General features: G+C 43.8%; 2 protein-coding genes across 8 annotated transcripts in view; one reads left to right on the top strand and one right to left on the bottom strand.

Annotated features, from left to right (window-relative positions):
- The first annotated feature begins 226 nt into the window (after positions 1 to 226).
- Positions 227 to 19622, top strand: part of SDK1 (sidekick cell adhesion molecule 1) — an 854344-nt gene continuing 834948 nt past the window's right edge. For 5 of the 7 annotated variants that reach the window (XM_064593372.1, XM_064593371.1, XM_064593374.1 and 2 more), the window contains exons 1-2: positions 228 to 735; positions 1839 to 1955. In XM_064593372.1, coding sequence (XP_064449442.1) covers positions 507 to 735; positions 1839 to 1955 — 346 coding nt within the window. In that variant the 5' untranslated portion in view covers positions 228 to 506. Of the gene's footprint in view, positions 736 to 1838; positions 1956 to 19622 lie in introns of all 7 variants that reach the window. The other 2 variants (XM_064593378.1, XM_054507718.2) reach the window with 2 other exon arrangements.
- On the bottom strand, positions 16505 to 17987 carry LOC123844911 (developmentally-regulated GTP-binding protein 1-like). The gene is given in 2 exon segments (XM_045875895.3): positions 16505 to 17635; positions 17637 to 17987. Coding segments are annotated over 2 exon segments (1110 nt in total). The 5' UTR covers positions 17901 to 17987; the 3' UTR covers positions 16505 to 16789.

Below are 19622 nucleotides of genomic sequence, written 5' to 3'. Positions count from 1 at the left end.
GAAGCCGCCGCAGCGAGCCAGGGGCCCGGCGCGAAATTCCAGGCGGGCGGGCGCGGCCAGTTTGAAAACAGGCGAGGGCGTGGGGGCGGGGCGCGAGGCCCGCGAGCCGCCTCCCCGCGGCCAATCAGCGGCGGCGGCGGGCGCGGCGGGCGGCGCGTGCGGCCCGGCTGTGAATGGGGCGCGGCGGCGGCGGCGGCGGAGGGCGAGTGCCGGCGCGCGGGCGGGCGCGCTTTCTCCTCAGCGCCGGGCGGGGGCGGCGGCGGCGGCGGCGGCGGCGGCGTCTCCTCTTCAGCGCCCGCCGGACCCTCCGCGAGACGTGGCGCGGCCGGGGCGCTCCGGCTGCGGGGGCGCTGGGGGCGGCGTGACGGGAACTCCCCCCGCTGACAACTTCGCCGCCGCCGCCCTCGGGCCCCGCACCTGGCCGTTCGGCCGGCGGCCACCGCCCGCGCGTCCCGCTCGCGGGGCCCGAGGCCGGGCGCGGGCGGCGGCGGCGGCTCCCCCGCAGCATGGCCCGGGGCGGCGGCGGAGCGGCGGGCCCGGGGCGGCCGCGGGGGTCCTCGCCCGGCCCCGAGCGGCGGCGGCGGCCCCGGGGAGCCCGCGCGGCGCCCGCGAGCCCCGGCCGGGACGCGGCGGGGCGCGGCGGGCGGCCGGCGACGAAGTTGAGCGCGGGCCGGCGGCGCGGATGGTGGGCGCTCCTGGCGCTGCAGCTGCACTTGCTCCGGGCGCTGGCGCAAGGTAGGCGCGGGGCGGGGGCGAGTCCGAGCCGTCGGGCCCGCGGGGCGGGCGGCGGCGCGGGACGCAGCGGGCCGGGCAGCCGAGCGCTCGCCCCCCGGACGCGCCCCGCGGGGCTCTGTGGCCGGCGGGAGCGGAGTCGCGCGGCCCCCGCCGCCCAAGTCGGGAGCGGCCGCTCGTCGGAGCCCGGCGCCCCCGCGGGCGGCCGGCCGGCCGGCATCTCCGCCGGACCTCGGGGCGCGGCGCCCGTGGCGGGAGCCGTCGCGCGGGCCTGCCCGGGCCGCTGCCCGGACCGGGGCGGGGGGAGGGGACGGTGCAGAGCGCCGCGGGCAGAACTTCGGGCGCCGGGCGAGAGCGGGGCGGGGCGGGGCACGCTCCTGGGGCCTGGGTCCCCTTCGGCCTGGGTCCCGGGGAGACCCCTCGGCCGGCAGCGTCCTTCCCGGTCGGAAAAGGGTAGGGGTCGAGGCCGCCGACAAGAACGCGGCGGTCTTCAGCTCGGGTCGGCGTAGCCCTGCTGCTGCCGGCAGCTCGGGGAGAGCGGGCTTGGGTGGTGGTCGCGGCGGCGGGGGCGGGGGGGCACCCCCTGTCCCCGGAAGGAGCCGGCGCCGACGGCGATGGGCGTCGAACTTAAGTTAGCCGAGCGCAGTGTCCGGTGGCGGCGGGGGACGCGGGGGACGCGTGGCAGCCGGCAGGTGATCAGGTCTGCGAGGCGCGAGCCCACAGCCGTCCCCGGCGCTGCCGCCGCTCGCTCGCGCTCTTGCCGATGCTGACCGAACGTCCTTCGACCGTGGCCCCCCCCGGCCCCCCCCGCAGCTCTCCTCGCACCTGCCGTCCCGTTCGCTGCGTGGAAACAAACTGCCGTATGGCCGCTTAACGCCTCCATTACTAGGAACATTCTCCTTTCGCCGTGCGCGCGCGCGCGCGCGTTTCTTTTTGCCTGATGACTGACTTCGGTAGAAGAGCGTTTATTAAGTCATTTCGTAAAATGCGATCTGTAGATTGCTGGAGAAGCCGGGTTCGGATGAAGACGTCTAAATCACCGAGGGCTGACTTTTACAATGGAGATGGTGCTTATTATTGTTTTCCTTTTTTTTTTTTTTTTAAAGCAGTGACTTGCACTTTGCAGGAAGCCCTGTCCATTTGTACATTTGAAGATTTGTGCCAAGTTCACATGGCGGCGGCGGCGGTGGTGGCGGGGGGGAACCTGGCGGTCTTGTTCTTAGGTACAGTATAAGGATTTCAAGTTAGCAGTTGCACTCTGAAGGCTGTGTAATGGGTCGTATTTTTACAGCTGTAATGCTAATGGAAATACGTAATTAAACTGCACTAAGGCAACAGTTAAACTTTGTTAGGAAGGAATATTTTACTCCTTGTTGCAAGGGAAGACATGGGTACCTGCTTTACATTTATATGGTGTATGAAAGTGTACAGGTCTTTTAGTGTAAAATTTCAAATGGGTTGTCACAAATTTTAAATTCATTGACAGGCTTCTGTTCTTTGTGCTCTGTGAAATGTGTAATATATCCATCATTTTTTATATCATATTGAAAATTCGTATTACTGGAGGGATGTCACCACCATTTGACAAAAGCGCATGTATCTTGAAAATGAAAATTCTGGTGCTGCTCTAGAGATTTCTGATGGGATGATGAGTTGGTCATATGCAAGGGAATATGTTCTCTTGAACCTTATCGGATAAAATGTAACATTCTAAATGGAATGCTTAACACCAGGCTGGAACTAGTTACAAGTACCATATTATTGTGTTGCTAGTGAAGCAGTTCCTAATTTCTCTTTGTCTTCTAATGGTATTTCACGTGGTTAGGCTTGGTCATGATATTTTGGGAGAAAAGTGCAACATTGACTAGTAAAAGTTACATATAGTTACATAGCCCAAGTTACATAATTGGCCATTGCGAGAAATACCAGGTTCGGATCTTCCAAATACAACTTTAATATGTCTTGGGGACATATATGTCAAGGAGCCAGATATGAGTGACTTTATTTAAGTGGGTTCCACTCCGAACGTGGGTCTTGATCTCATGACCTGAGATCGAGTTGCTTGCATGCTCCATAGACTGAGCCAGCCAGATGTCCCCAGACCTGAGTGTTTTGGGAGGATGCCTTCTGGGGTGAACGATGGTTGGGTCATAAGTATCATACACGTTTAGTCTGTGATGCCCTAGTTTTATTGCTAGATCTTTGATAGACTTGTTGATCCTGGTAATGTTTAGTATAGCCTCCTACGTTCAATATAGCCTCGTGTGCCAACAGTTTATATTCATCAGGCTGAGAGGGATAGAAATGCCCTCCTCAGTTATTGCTGTGGGGTTGTTCATAGTTCTCAGTTTCTCCTTTGGAGTTATCGCCACTTAGATCGATGGTTCTTGAACTTTGGTGCATGTTAGAATTACCTGGGGAAATTTGGTGATCCTGTAGAACCACAGCTTGCTTTCCAGGTGATTTTGCTACACACCAGGGGTTGAGGACACTAAGTTAGATTGCCTTATGTCTTTCCTCATTCCAGTTATCTGCTGCTTTCCTGGAGCCTCTCTGGCTCCATGTTTCTCCAACCTGGGTACGCCCTGGAGTCACGGAGGAGCTTTAAACCATATTGAAGCCTGGATCTCATTTCCAGAATTTGAGGTTTGACCTGGGCATCGGATTTAAAAACTCCTCAGGTGATCCTAATGTTCAGTCAAGTTTGAGAACCATTGCTCTAACCCTTGAAATGAGACCACCTGATGCATTTTCCCTTTGAACCTTGTTGCTGGCCTTGTGGTTTTATGGTACTCCACTGCCCCCCAAATTCCAGTGACCTTTTATACACTTTGAACCTTTCATTTAAACTTGTTGCATGTTTGTGATCTCAAGCTTTGAAGTTTCTCCCTGACTTAATCAGCTTTTAATCGCTTATTCTGTTTATTCCTGCTGTTGGGTTCCTACTTTGTGCTAGTGTGCGGTATGCATCAGAATCACCAGTGAAATTAAAAAATACAATCATCTGGCCTCTACCTCTGACCTGGAGGATCTCTGGAGAGTGAATTTGTGCATTTAAAACTCCGCAGGTGTTGCTTGTATCTTTATGCTCTGGTTTTATCCTTGTTGGCCAATCCCATTATCTCAATTAATTCTCTGTCATCATCAGTCTGACTTCATGTGGTCTGGATGCTTACCTGGACCCCTACCTGGACCACTTTTCTCAGGCCAATTCCCAGCCTTGGGTAAGGTCTACTAATTAGGCTTCTCTGCCACTGGTTTGCTGGAGAAGTCAGAAAACTGTGCTAATTGGGCTTGCTGCAAACCTAGCTTCCTTTTGGGGCCTTATGCTTTTATTACCCTAGAAGCATTTGGTTTCCCCTTTTCCTCTTGGACCCCCTTTCTCTCACAACTTTGAGATACGAGTTTCCTCTGGACCTTGAGTTCCAGACTACCTACTTTACTGGAGAGTCTTCGTAGAGAGTGCTACACTAAGTGTTCAGATACTCACTGATTAAATTTTATTAGACCACTGCATGTTTAACAGATGGCAACTAGCCACTGGGTTGGCAACTGTCTTGTAAATCCAGTAATAAGCGATTTCCACCCTCTGTGCAGCCACCTGTGGCCAGCCTTTACTGAACGCTTCTTACGTGCCAGGCACTGAGTGCTTTATGAGTAGGCTCATTTACTCTTCACAACAACCCCTGAGAGGTAGGTAGCATCTTGTACTCATTTTACCTGTGGGGGAACTGAGGCACAGAGATGTTAACTGATTGGCTTGAGGTCCTGAGGCTTGTAGTGATGGAGCCAAAATGGAAAGCAGGCTGCTTAATCCACAGTCTGAACGTAACAGCTAGGCTGGACTGCCTTCCGTGTAGCCTGGAGCTTTCTATGGGAAGGGAGAGCAATCAGATCAATACCAAGGGAAGATGGTAGTTGATGTTTTCTAAATACTGTGTTGTTACTGGACCTCACATTTCAGGTTACCTTATTTGCTGTTGTCATTGTTAAATTCCATTGCATAATTTGGAGGAGAGAAGAGGAAATACGCATAACCCCCTCCATGTACCCATTCCTCTCCCGTAATAAAATGTTGCCGTTTTGGGGTTTTTCTTCATAAAGAATCTTTTTTCATACTGTAATTTTCAAATTCCAACTGAGAATAGGTTGTGGCAGTCTGTTGGCAGATTTGAACACCTCAGAATTGACCACTGGGAGTGTACCAACCATTTCTTTGAGGAACAGTTGGAAAATTCTTTCATCTGCATTCAAGTACATGAATTTAAGTCCTTTAAATGCAAATAAAGAGGTGGGGTTTGTAATGTACAGAATTTTTGTTAGTTTGCTTCCTTTTGTTAGTTTTATCTTCCTTTTGTTAGTTTTATCATGCCTTTTATCTAAACATGGTTAAGTTTAGCTACTTACTGGGATTATACCCAGCTAGGAAGTTTCTTGTGCCCTTAAATATTGGGGTAAAACAAAGTGGAACTCTGACAAGTTAGGTAATTAAATGGAATCAAGATGTTATTAAATTCTGCCTACCAGTTGCCCTTATATTATTTCCACTCTTTAGAGCCCTTGCATATTTTTTGTTTAGAGACATGAACATGGGGCTGTCCTCTAGGTGTCCCCTAGATCAGAGACGCGTAATGTTGGTTGACTGAATCTACAGAATGAAAGACCCAGAGTGAGTAGAAAAACAGAGAAACTGGTTTTGACTACGTCACAGCTTAAATTTCTGCAAGAAGTAATAAAAGCTGTAGTGTGTGGTTTTTTTCTTTTTTTAAAAAATATTTTTAAGTAATCTCTATACCTAACGTTGGGCTTGAACTTACAACCTCGAGATCAAGAGTTGCATGCTCTTACTCACCTTCCACCTGAGCCAGGCAGGTGTCCCTAAAAGCTGTAGTTTTAAGAAGTAGACTCTTGAAGTCCAAATCCATGGAAGGTGAGTAAAGCTGAGGGTAGGGAAATAAAAATCAGGTTGAAAGGTATAGTATAAAGAGGAGTTAAAGTAGAATTATTTTTTAAAAAGTGAAGATTTTTTTTATTTGGTTATTCTAAGTGATGATACATTTCTACCTAATGTAACTGAGCATTTTCATTTGTATAGTTTTTTATTATAATTAGGCTCCAACATGCCTGTAAGTTATTTTCTTAAATTTCCCCCTATGTTTTTAAATCTCCTTTAATAAATAAGGCATAAACATTTGTACGCATGGTTCTGACCAATGTATTTTGTCAACTGGTCCAGAGAATATGGTACCTCCTGCCATCCTTTTGTATTAGCACATAGAAATTAGTCCTAAATTTTTTAGTGAATTTTTGAAATGCAAAAATCTGTCATAATTAGACAGCTACTTACCTGCCACTTATTGATCCCATATCTGAGACCTCTTCTGGAGAAATATATTATTAGTCTTAGATTCATTGTATTAACACTGTTCTTGCTATATCCAAATATAAAATGAATAAATGCTGTTATGGGAGCATTGCTCTAGGAAACCCTAGATATTTATATATTTGCTATTCTAGTATTTAGGTGGCCTCTTGACAGGCAGCTCTAAAGCCTTAGCCTGCCCCCTGCCCCCTGCCCCCACAGTCTGAATGAGAATACTTTTGTAAAGCTTTCTTAGAAACATGGATGTGGTGAATGGAAAAGGTGATGGTCTAAGTGTCAGTAGACCTGGTTTTTATTTCACTCTGTAACTAACTTGCAATAGGAGTAAATCTGTTAGCCTCTCTGGATCTGTTTTCTCACCTGTGAAAGGAGGGGGTTAGACTAGATCTTTAAAATCATTTTGTTCTGATTCTCTGATCTTCTGTATGTTGTCATATCCTTTCTGCCCTTTACTAGACTCTGTAAGTGTGTGTTCTGTCTGGGGATTCTGTAACTCCATATGTCTTAGCTCTTGGAAACTGATTCTCTTTATTTTACTTTTTCCAGGGTATTTACAATATCAAAGACAACTAAGATGCAGTACAGTATTTCTCCTGCCGTCTAGCACATGATGTATTTACTCTGGACTGAAAATGGCTCATGTTCAAAACTTTAGGTTCTGTAAAATGAATTAGTGCCATAATTTATAAGTGTAAGCCTGTAGTTTGGAGAAATAAATTTCCTTAAAAATATGAAATGCTTATTTATTTAAATGGCTGGAAGAAGAAAGGGCAAGAGTAATTGAAATCTGGAGGTAGTTAATGCAGAGAAATTTAAAAAAGATATGGAATAGTGGTGGATATGAGAATATTTACATTTATAGGACAGTGACCATCAGTAATTTAAAGAGATTGGTAGATGGTGTTTGTTGATGTTTCTGTGCTCAACCTAATGTTATGTTGGTTAATTGTGTTCGTTAGGGACTTTTAGTAAATCAAAAGGCCCTCAAAATTAACACAAGAACTATTTTTCCACTCTAACAGGCTTAGCTAGCACTCTGTTGATATACAATGCCTAGTGAAGATAACAGCTATCAATTAAATAATCCAATTTCTTGACAGGTGTCAGTCTTGTAAATCTATTAATTTACTGATCTTTGGAGATTAGCTTGTTGAACATGGGCTAAGACTATAGTTTCTGCGCTGTTTTTGGCTTTGCTAAGTATGTATTTTTTAACTGACAAGGCCAGCCTTTGGAGATATGGTCTGTAGAGAATGGGCTAGACTTGTGGGCCCATATTATTACGTAGATAAAGTTAACCTTTGGTGCAATGTTCTGTTGCTTCTTCTCCCTTTCAGAATTCTCTTCTGTATTCTAGACATGATTCCTTATCAAGAGAGGTTTGGAAGCTGTCAGATATGTAAACTTGATTTTATAAAGATGAATCATCTTTTCAAGAAAAAAAAATATAGGGAGGTAACCAAAGAATGGCTATGGCTATTCAAAGAGGAGTGCCCGTGGTTGCCTTTATTTATGTATGTATTTATGTATTTGTTTATAGAGCCCACGGGTGGTGGGGTGGGGCAGAGGGAGAGAGGGAGAGAGAATTTTAAACAGAAGTTCCTCATCCAGCGCAGAGCCCAACGTGGGCTCCATCTCACGACCCTGAGATCATGACCTGAGCCTAAATCAAGAGTCTGATGCTCAACCAACTGAGCCACCCAGATGCCCCAGTAGTTGTCTTTATTAAGAGTAATTGGTGGTGGGAATTTTAGCAACCCAAGTAGACAACTAGTTTGGAAAAAGGAGGGATTTTCATAGCTTATATCACATTAGGTATATCCTATTCTACTTAGATAAGGATGATCATCTCCAGAAGTTGTAGTTTCTGTGGGTTCTTTGGTGTGATCCTTAATTTATTTTGTGTCTTTGTGGTTTATTCATGAGAGAGGGCCTATTTTCAAAGTGAAGTTGGTTCTATTTGCCTTCGTCCTAGGTGTTACATGTGGTGGAAAAAGAATAGGAGATTTTTATTTTGCGGACCAAGCCCTTATATACAATGAGTGTCAATGTTGATTTAATATATGAACCACCAGATGGCAACAGAAAAAAGTGTTTATGGAGGATATAATCTGTAGTTTTCACAGCTAATTTTTTTTCTTTCCATGGTTACACTACTTTTCAGTATACTTACGTAATACTTAAAATATTTGGCTATGAGCAAGGTGAGTTTATAATACCTGACAATGCAAATCACAACCAGCAAATAGAATAGTAACTGTAAAGTATTACTAGAAAAAGACCATTTCTTTACTCAAACACATGTATAACTGTTCCCAGAGGGAATGGGTTTCCAAATATGCAATTTTATGATTTACGTTTTTGTATAGTTACACTTTTACTTCTCATTTTTTTTGTTGTTGTTTAGCAGTTAGCTTTACAGTAAGCTGTGATGTTTTGTAGAACATAAAAGAAAACATGGCTCTTACCCTACAGCATTTTATGTAACACCTTTTAAAGGAGATACATGAGTTTACAAACATTAAACATATTTATATATTTTCTGGCCAAAGGTATTTTTACTTTATGTCGAATTTGTTTTATTTTTGCCTTGTAGGCATGTCCCCTTTTTCTAAGTGTGTCTTCTTGGCTCTTCTAAAGTTTTTTTCTTTCCTTGTTCTTAGCTAAGACTCTTGGCTGCAAGCTAGAAACTCAGTCTGAACTACTTAAGAAAAAAAGGATTTCATTGGAGGCATCCTGGGGTATCACAGTGTAACAAGAATACCTTGAAACTTGGCAAATTTGTGATTCAGCTCCACCTTAGGAATAACTTAGAGCCAAGTGTTTAAAACCTCTCAGGTATTGTTCTCTCTGTCATCCTCTCTCCGTTTGCTTCTGTTCCCGTGTTTGGTGTCATTCTTGACTGTCACTGAAAATTGGCTTTACTTCTGTGACTCAAACCCAGCTGTCATCAGTCTGCATTTCTAATGCTTCAGAACCTGAAATAAAAGATTGACTTAAAGCTTTGGTCCTGAGTCCGTAATCTGGGAAATGATCAGATTGGTATTTTAAAAGCATAATCTCAACAAGGGGAAAAAGCATTTTGGTTGCAAAACAGAGTAGACTGGGAAAAACCAGAATGAATGACCCTAGGTAAGTTAGGCTGTATCAGCAGTTGAGGTGAGAGAAGGTAGTATAGCTTGGACTGGCCTATGTTGATAATATTGGAGATGGACAGGGTAGGTGTTGTAGAGACAGATTTAGGACGCAAAAAAAACCCCAAAGGATTTGGTAAGGTAATAGTTTGGATATGGAGGGTGGATGAGAATGTCATGGGTGATGTTCAGGTTTCTGGCTTACATGACTAGTTGGTTAGTGCATTCATTTGCTGAGGTTGGACCACTTTAGTTGGGGCAGTATGGTCATGATTGTGGTTTTTGATATGTTAATGCGAGGTACTTTTGGGGCATCCAAACAGCTGTTAGGAAAGTATTAGATACACCTTTTTCAGTCAAAGGTGAGGTCTGGGCTTTTGTTGTAAATACTTGTGGAGAAGGTATAGCCTATTGTTTAAAGGATAGGATTGGCATAAAATGGACTCAGTCATTTGCTAGCTCTGCTTCCTAAGGTTGGCTACTTAGTCATCTTTTAGCATTATTTGTCATCCCTGAAGCAGGTATAGTAATTGATCCTACTTCATAGAGCTGCTGTGAGGGTCAGTTGGTATGGTTGCAGGTAAGGTGTTTAGCACCTTCTCAAGTACAGAGCATGCATCCTGTCAGTGTTAGATGGTAGTCTTATTTTTATGGTTTTGTGGACAGGAATTGTGCCTCATTCACCTGTTCTTTTCCCATAGTATTAGACATTAATGAGCCACTGTAGGGCAGAGTGGGGAGTGTGAACAGTTGACATGACTGGAGCATAGTGAGGTTAATCTGGCTGTGACTTGATAAATTGAAAGAGGAAGAGATTGGAGTGATGGGAGTGAGAGAACAATGGCGGTAATATTGGAATAAGTATTTGAACTGGGGTGATAGTGGGGTGGCAAAATTGGAATAGTCCGTATTGCTGCGGGGAGGTGAGTAAGATGAGAACCAAGAAGAGGCCATTGGATTTGTTGATTAGGTGGGAAATGTTTATCTTTTTGAGTGTAATTTCACTAGAGTTCTAGGACTATAAAGCAGATTGAAGTTGATTACAGAATGAATAGGTAGTGAGAAAATGGAGTCAACAGGTGTATTCTTTGTTGAAATTATCTGTTGAAATTCTCAAGAAAAACTATGAAGGCATTTGAAGTGTGTAGTGACGAAATGATCTTAAAATGCCTTGGGAATATTTAACCAATTTGGAAACTGTTCTCAAGGTTGGAAAAAAAAGTTGGTTGTTGTCATCTGGCAAAATGGTAAGTAATCATCACAATTCCCTGAAGTGATCATTTTAGTTTCATACTTTGTGACAATCGCAGGTTTCTGTCAACATTGCCACCAGAGCTGATCTAGAGGACTTTCACCCATACCCTGACACAAACACATAGGAACTGTGGACAGAATATACTAAGGACAAATGAAAGCATTCCTGAGCCTGATAGACCAGGAAATCCCAGGTGCCAGAAGTGAAAGGAGAACTCAAAGCCAGGGTATGATTGGGAGCTTAAGACCTGCTCTGCTCTCAGATCTGGATGCAGGCTCCAAGGGCTTGGTCCTGAGGGTGTCATGAAGGAATAGGAGACATGGTCTTAGGTCTCCATGAAGAAGGAAGGTGGGGTTGAAGTCTTCCTACATAAAACTTTGAAGATTGTCCATCTGTGAAAAGAAGACTAGAAAAATCTAGTCCAAGGAAGTGCAAAGAAACATGTCCTCCTGAGGTTGTATGTAATTAGAAATAAAAAGAGAAACCTCTGAATCCCAAAGCTGTACATAACATTGAGGGTGGGTTAAAATTTAACATTTCTTACAGTGCAACTAACTCTCAAGCTGAGAAATTAGCGGGAAATGTGGTATAGAACTATGGAAACCAGTGGAGCCCTTAGAAATAAGTGTGAAACTGTCCTGCAGAACAAATGAAAAACTTGGCACTCTAAATGAAGAAACAGTTCATGCTAAAGATGAACTTGCAGTAAAAAAAAAAAAAAAAAAAAAATTGCCAGCCAAACAAGGAAGTGAATCTGTACAAAGGAGAGTGGACAGGTGTTTTAAGTAGGAGACTTGTACTCCAGGAGGTACTCCCAGGACATGAGACAGAGATTCCTTGGTTAAAATTATTAGAGATACAAGAGGTAAGACTGTAATGAAAGAACACCATAGACTAGAAGATTTGGGAAAGGACCAAAGAGAACTTACAGAAATGAAAATTATGGTCTTTAAAAGTAAACTCAGTGGACAGGTAAAACAGCTGAGCAGTATAATTGAAGAGCAAACTACTGATTTTTTTAAAAAAGATTTTATTTGAAAGAGCACGAGTGGATGGGGGTGGGGGGCCAGGGCAGAAGGAGAGGCAGAAGCATACTCCTTGCTGAGTTGGGAGCCCGATGTGGGGCTTGATCCCAGGACCCTGAGATTATGACCTGGCCGAAGGCAGATTCTTAACCAATGAGCCACTCAGGTGCCCCCAAATTACTGATTTTTAAGGAGGTCTGAGGAAATTGCTTGGAATGAAGTACTGAAGTGTCAAGAGATGGAAAGTGAGTCCTTGAGACTCATGACCTTTAGTATGAAAGTCTAGTATTACTGTCTCTGAACTTCCAGGAAGAGGAAATAGTGGGGGGAGGCACTATTTGAAGATATAATGGCTGAAAATTTTCCATAATAAATGCAGGGCCTAAGTTCTGAGTTCCAAGAAGTGCAGTAAACCCCAAGCAGGCTAAGTAAAAATAAATTCACATTTAGACACATTGTAGATGAAATACTAGAAACAAGACAAAAAGCAATCTGAGGGAGGCCATTATCTAGACTGGCAGGAATTTTGAGTCCATATAAAGTAATGTTCAGGAGTAAGTGAAATAAAGCCTTTGTAGATAAAAACAAAGATCACTCATAGACTTGCTGGAGGACTACTAAAAGGTGTTTGTCAAGAAGAAAGAAATTGAAACTGGAGGAAGGAGTGAGATGCAAATAGCAAAGTACGAAGTTGTAGGAAGCAGTTTCTCAAATTTATTATATGCCTTGTGGTTTGGGAAAAGTGAGGATTAGTAGTGTCCACTGATGTAGGGTGGACAGATTAGCTTAAGAGTGAGGGCAGCAGAGTTCGTTCATTCATTTAGTGCTTACTGAGGGCTTTCAAGGAGCAAGGCACTGTGTAAAGCAATAAAGGTACAATGATAAAACACAGTTCCTTCCTTCATGGAGCTTATTACTTATTAAGGTGGAGACACACCGACAAAATAAAATAGTTGATTGTGAAGAGCCCTTTCAGCTGTACAGATGATTCAGAACCTGGGGGATGAGCTTCAGCAGGATCTTAGCAGGGATACAAGTAGGCAGGCCATATTAGAGTCTGGGGATTCAGATTAGGACTTGGGAACACAGATTCATGTAGAAAGAAACAGCAACCTGAGTGAGGAATTTAGTGTCTAGATAATGACAGGATATTGCCAGATAGAAGGACCGAACATCAAGACTTTTGTGTTTAGCCAGCACATTCCAAAATGGCGTTCTTTACATTCCGAATTGGGGTCTTAGCTGTGAAAAAAATTGGACTTGGGTCTTAGCTAGCAGGAAGCTAGATTAAATGTGCAAGGATAAACTACTTTTTTAAAAAAAGATTTTGAGGGCAGTGGGGAGAGAGGGCACGTCTGTGCGCGCGCACACACGGCGTGGGAGAGGGAGAAGCAGGCTCCCCGCTGAGCAGGGAGCCCTCCACTGCCATGGGGCTCAATCCTAGGACCTTGGTATCATGACCTGAGCTGAAGGCAGCTGTTTAACTGACTGAGCCACCCAGGAGCCCCAAGGATAAACTACTTTTAGTAACATTTGAAGAAGAGCATACATATGGAGGAACATTGTTAAGATATAAAGAAGTTCAGTGGATCAGAATTAATGGCAGGCGAGAATGTAGATTCGTGATTTGTGGCAACTTGATATTACTGGCTGGTTGTTTTTAACAAACTCCTGGACTTTGAAAATTACTTAAATCTAGTATCACAGAATATTATAGTTAGAAAGGCAGAGGTCATCTGTATCTCTCACTTCTTTGTGGAATCAAACATGAAACCTAAATTGTGTTGTGCTTTTGTGTTGATGGGGATGTTGTAGCGAGTGGAAATTTATAATTTAGCATTTCATTAGCTTCAAATGCCGCTTGAGGTTTTTTTTTTTTTTAAAAAAAAAAACTTTCTTTGCTTCAAAAGTTGTTCTTTCTTGGGTAAATAAACTGAATTTTACCATAAATGATATTGACAATAAACATGTTTGTAAAAACAAAAAACAAAAAACAAAAAACCTCAGTCAAACCTCATTTTCCCTGTGACTTCTCCCAAATCAGCTAGTGAGGAAACATTGGGAAACTGCTCTGACTCTCCTTGCCCCATTTCAGGAAACAGGCTTGGTTGGAGTCCTCTGTCTGTATGTGTTAGCAGTGGGTGACCCTGACCAAAAGTCTCTGGCAACTTTTCTAGTGACTGATGCAGCGTAGGAGTAAAAACTGTACTGGGTTGGTATTAAGTATGTTGTAGAAGTAGATCAAATTGACATGGAAAGATATTCAGAATACATTAGGTGAAAAATGAGGTTATAGTGTGCTTTGTACAGTGTAATAGCTTGTCTTTACCGAGTGCTTCTCATGCACTGGGCACTGTGATAGTGCTTTCTGTGCAGTATCTTCTAGCCTTGTTACAGCCCTATTCTATAGATGAAGAAATTGGGGTGCAGACAGGTTAAGGTCACCACTTATTAAGTGGTGGAACTGAGCTTTGAATGCAGCTTTGGTTGACCCCAGAGCCCCTGCTCTTAGTCCTTGCACTGTGCTGGCCCTCTGCATGTGACCTGACCACGTGGTGTGGGAGGTTTCTCCAGTGCAGGGCCATTTATACATAAACAGGAAAGGGGCTGGGAGGCAGCCCACTGAGATGTGAATATTAATAGCTGTCTCTTAGTAGAAATATCGCAATTTTATTTTCTTTTACTTTTCTCTATTTTCTGACTGTAATGGGGGCTTAGATTGCTTTTGAAATAAATAATATAAAATATTACAGAAAAGTATAATAGGTTTAAAAAGTAATGGGGATGTAATATTAAGTCAGAAACAGGAAACTGTCTTTTTTTTTTTAGAGATTTTATTTATTTGAGACAGAGAGAGCACATGAGAGGGGGGAGGGTCAGAGGGAGAAGCAGGCTCCCCGCCGAGCAGGGAGCCCGACGCGGGACTCGATCCCGGGACTCCAGGATCATGACCTGAGCCGAAAGCAGTCGCTTAACCAACTGAGCCACCCAGGCGCCCTAGGAAACCGTCTTATAATCTATGCAGCAAGTATGAATGAACAGATCATCCTGTCTAGAAAGTGTTTATCTGTGTTATGGGAAAATTTTCTGAACGTTCTAATTTTCAAACAAGTGTTTATAACTTTTTAAAAAATTATGAAAGCAATTATTATTTACTGTAATGTGGTATTAGTGGATTTTAGGAGGACTATGGTATTAAAGTAGTTCAGTGGTTCATGCTGAGATTCCATTAATGGGGACCCGAGATTTTGGTGTGTTTTTCTGTTGGAGGGAACGTAAATTACTGTTTTGGGCCTTATTTTGTTCATTTATTTGAAAAGACATGCAGTATCTTAAAATTACAGACTCCCTGGAAGAACAAAAACTCCTTTGAAAGATGGATGGATAAACACATTTGTACCATTGATTTCTGGTTAGGGCTGCTTACTCTTTGTTTTACGACTCCAGTGTCAAATTCTCCCAATAACAACTCCAATATCAAATCAATAAGTTGAAGTTTTTATGGTATTATGTACAAAAAGCTTGAAGTTTGTAATTGTAAATGAAAATTAGGAGTAATTTTAAATTGAAATATTTTATATAAATTAACTTAATGCGTTTATATTAGATACACTATAAATGTAAATTAGGAGAGTGTTAGGTATGAATGTGGTAGTGTGGCAGGCAACACTTAGGGTGGCACCTGGCTTACAAAAATGTACCATTTTCTGGGAGTCGCCCTGGTCCACAGCAGGGGCCTCCGTTGGCCATTTCTCTGCTGTGTCCTCTTTCTGAATTGTTTTCATGATGCTCTGTGAATCTGTGTATCCTCAGAGCTGCTCTGGCTCTTGCCTGTCCTGAAGTGCGGACATTCTGCTTTTCCTCATGTTTCTCAGTATATCCTCCTTTTTGCTTAAGCTTTTCAGAATTGCTTTTCTTTGAGTAAATGGTATTCAAACCTTTTGAAGGATGGGGGCAGGGGTACTTAATAATAAAGCATTGCCAATAATTTTGAACCACGTAAATATAAAATTATAGATATTCTAATAGTAAATACTTTAAGGCAAGCAAAGGAACATACATTGATTCTGAATAGGCATATTTTTATTTTTTACTTTCATTTATTTTTTTAAAGATTTTATTTATTTATTTGAGAGAGAGAGAATGAGAGACAGAGAGCATGAGAGGGAGGAGGGTCAGAGGGAGAAGCAGACTCCCTGCCGAGCAGGGAGCCCGATGCAGGACTCCATCCTGGGACTCCAGGATCATGACCTGAGTCGAAGGCAGTCGCTTAACCAACTGAGCCACCCAGGCGCCCCTGAATAGGCATATTTTTAACTGAATTTCAACAAATTCAGGTCTTCGTGTGTTTTGAGTTTGTGTTCATCTTTCTGCTTTTCAGACTAATTGGGGAGTGGGAATTCCTTTTCCTAACTTTGCTTTAGATGCTTCTGTGTCTTCATTTTCCTTCCCCATTTCTGCAGCTCAGCTTAGTTCTGTAGCTGTGTTCCCTGGGCCTGCCAAGGGTGGGCTTGCCTCTGCTCTTTCCTGTCTGTTTACTGATGATTTTTGAGCGGCCTTGTTTCTTCCCTGTCTCACCAAGTTTTCCTACCCGCAGTCTCTCCTCCCACGTTCACAGGAATTGGTTTCTTCTTTCCATGTGTGGCCGCACGTTCAGGCCTCGTTTAGGATGTGAGCAGTGGTAATAGGTACTCTTCATAGGTGAAAACATGTAGAAAGCATATATGACTAAAATAGGTGTGCCTTTGTTGTCCATAAATCTTTTAGTTTTATTTAGCCTTGGTAAGCAGGGAGAGGTGTAAGGTATCCTTCATTATAGGATTTTAGCTTTTACAGTTATATTGTATTTTATTATGTAGTGCTTTTTTTTTTTTTTTTTGGAAGGGTCTCCCATGACTAAACATCAAATAAGATGTTGCAGTCACATTTTTATCTATTTCACACTTAAGACGAAGCTCCCAAGTACCCCTTCTGCAGATGTCTCATTGTACATATACCCATCCTCATTCAGTCCAACCCAAAACAAATTCTGACGGTGACACATGAACTGCACATAGCTGGATGGCCTACCAGGTCCTTTATGCAGTTGAATTTACAAGGTGATACCAAGTTAAGACAAAGTTCCGGCTTGGATGCCTTCATCTCCCTCCCCTGAATCCTGATCCACTGGCTGCCAAAGCTTGAAGCGGTTTGAGGTAGGGTTCTTGGTCATGGGAAAAGCTGCTGTGGTTGGCCCAGCACATGGGTAGAGGGGAAGGTTTCATTTCTTCACAATCTGAATGACATCCTCGTCCTCCAGTGTATGATCTTTACCCACTTTTTGAGGATTGTGTTTCACAGACAGACCCCACACCAGAGCGTATTTAAATTCTTTGATAAGATTTTTGTGAATCTTCATGCAGAAATCCTCCACCGTAGTCCTAGAGTAAGGCAGCACCACTGGGGATATATAATCTGGCAACTGGCCTTTGAGTTTGATGTAAATCCTCACTAGTTTCATATAGTCCCAGATCTTTTCCAAGAGGTCATCAAAATTCCAGCGGTGATGGGCAGAGATGGGTACACAGTGAGGCACCTTATAGATGATATCCAATTCCTCAATGGAGATCTGATCAATCTTACTCAACACATAGATACAAGGGATATAAACTCTATTTCCTTCTACCACGTCGATGAGGTCATCCGCTGTGGCATCACTACGCGGTGTCACATCAGCATTGGGAATTTTGTATTCAGCCAGAATGCTCTTCACAGTTTCAGCATCCAGCTCACTCTGAGGGCAAGTGGCCGTGAGATTAATGCCTCCTTTATCCTTCTTCTTAAAGCCAGTGTTGGGTTTGCTGTTCAAGCGAATGCCAAAGCCTTCCAGCTCATTTTCAGTTATCTTTTTGTGTCCCAAGGGTTTCAGGACATCCAGAACAATCAGGATCAAGTTACATGTTCGGGCCACTGCAATGACTTGACGGCCTCTACCTTTCCCATCCTTGGCACCCTCAGTGATACCTGGAAGATCCAGGAGCTGGGTCTTGGCACCTTTGTATCTGATGACACCAGGCACAGTGGTCAGAGTAGTGAACTCATAGGCTGCCACCTCAGAATATACATACCCCTGCCAGGTTACTAAGCAGTGTTGACTTCCCCACTGATGGAAAACCCACAAACCCAATTCGAGCATCACCTGTCTTGGCCACATCAAAACCTTCTCCTGGTCTACCACCACCACCACCACCACCTTTTGGGGTAATGAGCTCTCTGCGAAGCTTAGCAAGGCGAGCCTTAAGCAGCCCTAGGTGGTGTGCTGTGGCCTTGTTCTTTTGAGTCCGAGCCATCTCGGCTTTGATCTCCGCAATCTTGGCTAAGGTGCTGCTCATGGTGGCGAGTCACAGGGTATTGGGGGGAGAGCGTAGTGGCCTCCGCACAGACTACTTCCCCTTACACAACTGCGGGGGTACCTGCCAAGGCCACCAGGCGCTACTCTGTAGTGCTTATTTCTTGTGAAAAATGACATGAGTGGGTTAAAAAGTCTCACCATGCCGAAGTATATGTAGTGAAAAGGCTCTTTTCTGATCTCAATCCCCTGGTCCCCTCTGTCTGAGGCCATCACTGTTCCCAGTTTGAATATTCTTTCAATGATTTTTTTTTTTTTTTTTTAGAGAAGGCTTTTTTTTTTTTAATATTTATTTGACAGAGAGAGACAGCGAGAGAGGGGATACAAGCAGGGGGAGTGGGAGAGAGAGAAGCAGGCTTCCCGCTGAGCAGAGAGCCCAATGTGGGGCTCGATCCCAGAACCCTGGGATCATGACCTGAGCCAAAGGCAGACGCTTAACCGACTGAGCCACCCAGGTGCCCCTTTCAATGATATTTTTTGTGTGTGCGACCATATATATCTTTTCTCCCAGCTCTTGACTTTATGCAGAAGGTAGCATACTATTACTTTGGAGACTGGCCTCAGCACAATTGTCTTTTTTCATTTAACATTGTATCTTAGGGAGCATTCCTATTAGCACATGTAGATATCTCATTTTTAAATACATAGAAAATGTGCTTTTAAGCCGTTGGCTAAGGTGTATTGGCATTATAACATGATAGTGTCATGAGTTTAAGAGCTGGGTTAAAATCCTGGCTCTGCCATTTATGAGCTGTGTGACCTTGGACAAGTTATATGACCAGTTGCTCCTTTATAAAATGAAAGGTTAGTATCTCATCACAAGGTTTTTGTAAGGATTAGAAGAGATAATGTATGTAAAGCATTTAGCACAGTGTCTTGCTTAATAAATCATAGCTATTTGTGCATTAATTTATCATCAGATCAGATGAACCCCTAATGTGTTTCTCCTTCCTTACCTAAAATAAAATATACATAAGGCATTACATATTTCTTGACCTTTTAACTTAACCTTGTCTGTCCTTTTCTTCCATTGTATGCTTTCCTTCTTCCTTCCCCATCCTTTCCTCAACAAATGTTACATTTCTTTTACTTTTTGAGATATCTTGGCTTGTTGATGACTTTACTGACCTATCATATCATCTGTCATTGCATTAGGTATCATGAGTTGTGGTTTATTATAAAACCTCACAGAGAAGAAATATTTCTGTTGATGATACTCCAGAGTGAATTTAATGTCAGCAGTCGAAATTTTTCAAGTCACTAGGCAGAATGATTCTTTTTGTGACTGGGATTTCAGCTGGGATAGAACTGAGATTTGGATACAGATTGCAACTGGCAGAGAGTAATAAGCGTAGGGCTGAGATGCCACAGAAGCACTTCAGTGGTGTGGGCCTGTCTGGGATTGTCCCTAGGAGGCCAGTCATGAGCGGGTGGGGGAGGGGGAGAGTGTGCATGGGGAGGGCGGGGATACAGCAACCCCATTGTTCACTAAAAACTGTCAGGATAATGATAAGTCAGAGGCAGTGGGGCCTCAGGGGGGAATGGTATGCAGGGTGTGGTGTGTACAAAATAGAATAATACGGTGTCTGTAAACTAGATGAGTTGCCTTACTGAACTATTTTAATGTTCTGCTCCAGGGTACAAGAAGTCTAGCTAGGAATTCCCCCCACCCTTTTCATAGGGGATGCATGGATCTCATTTGACA

The sequence above is a fragment of the Mirounga angustirostris genome, unplaced genomic scaffold (assembly GCF_029215605.1).
Source record: "Mirounga angustirostris isolate CCGP_5_RB_7025 unplaced genomic scaffold, mMirAng1.0.hap1 SCAF_5, whole genome shotgun sequence".
NCBI lineage: Eukaryota > Metazoa > Chordata > Mammalia > Carnivora > Phocidae > Mirounga > Mirounga angustirostris.
This window is presented reverse-complemented; position numbering and strand designations above follow the sequence as displayed.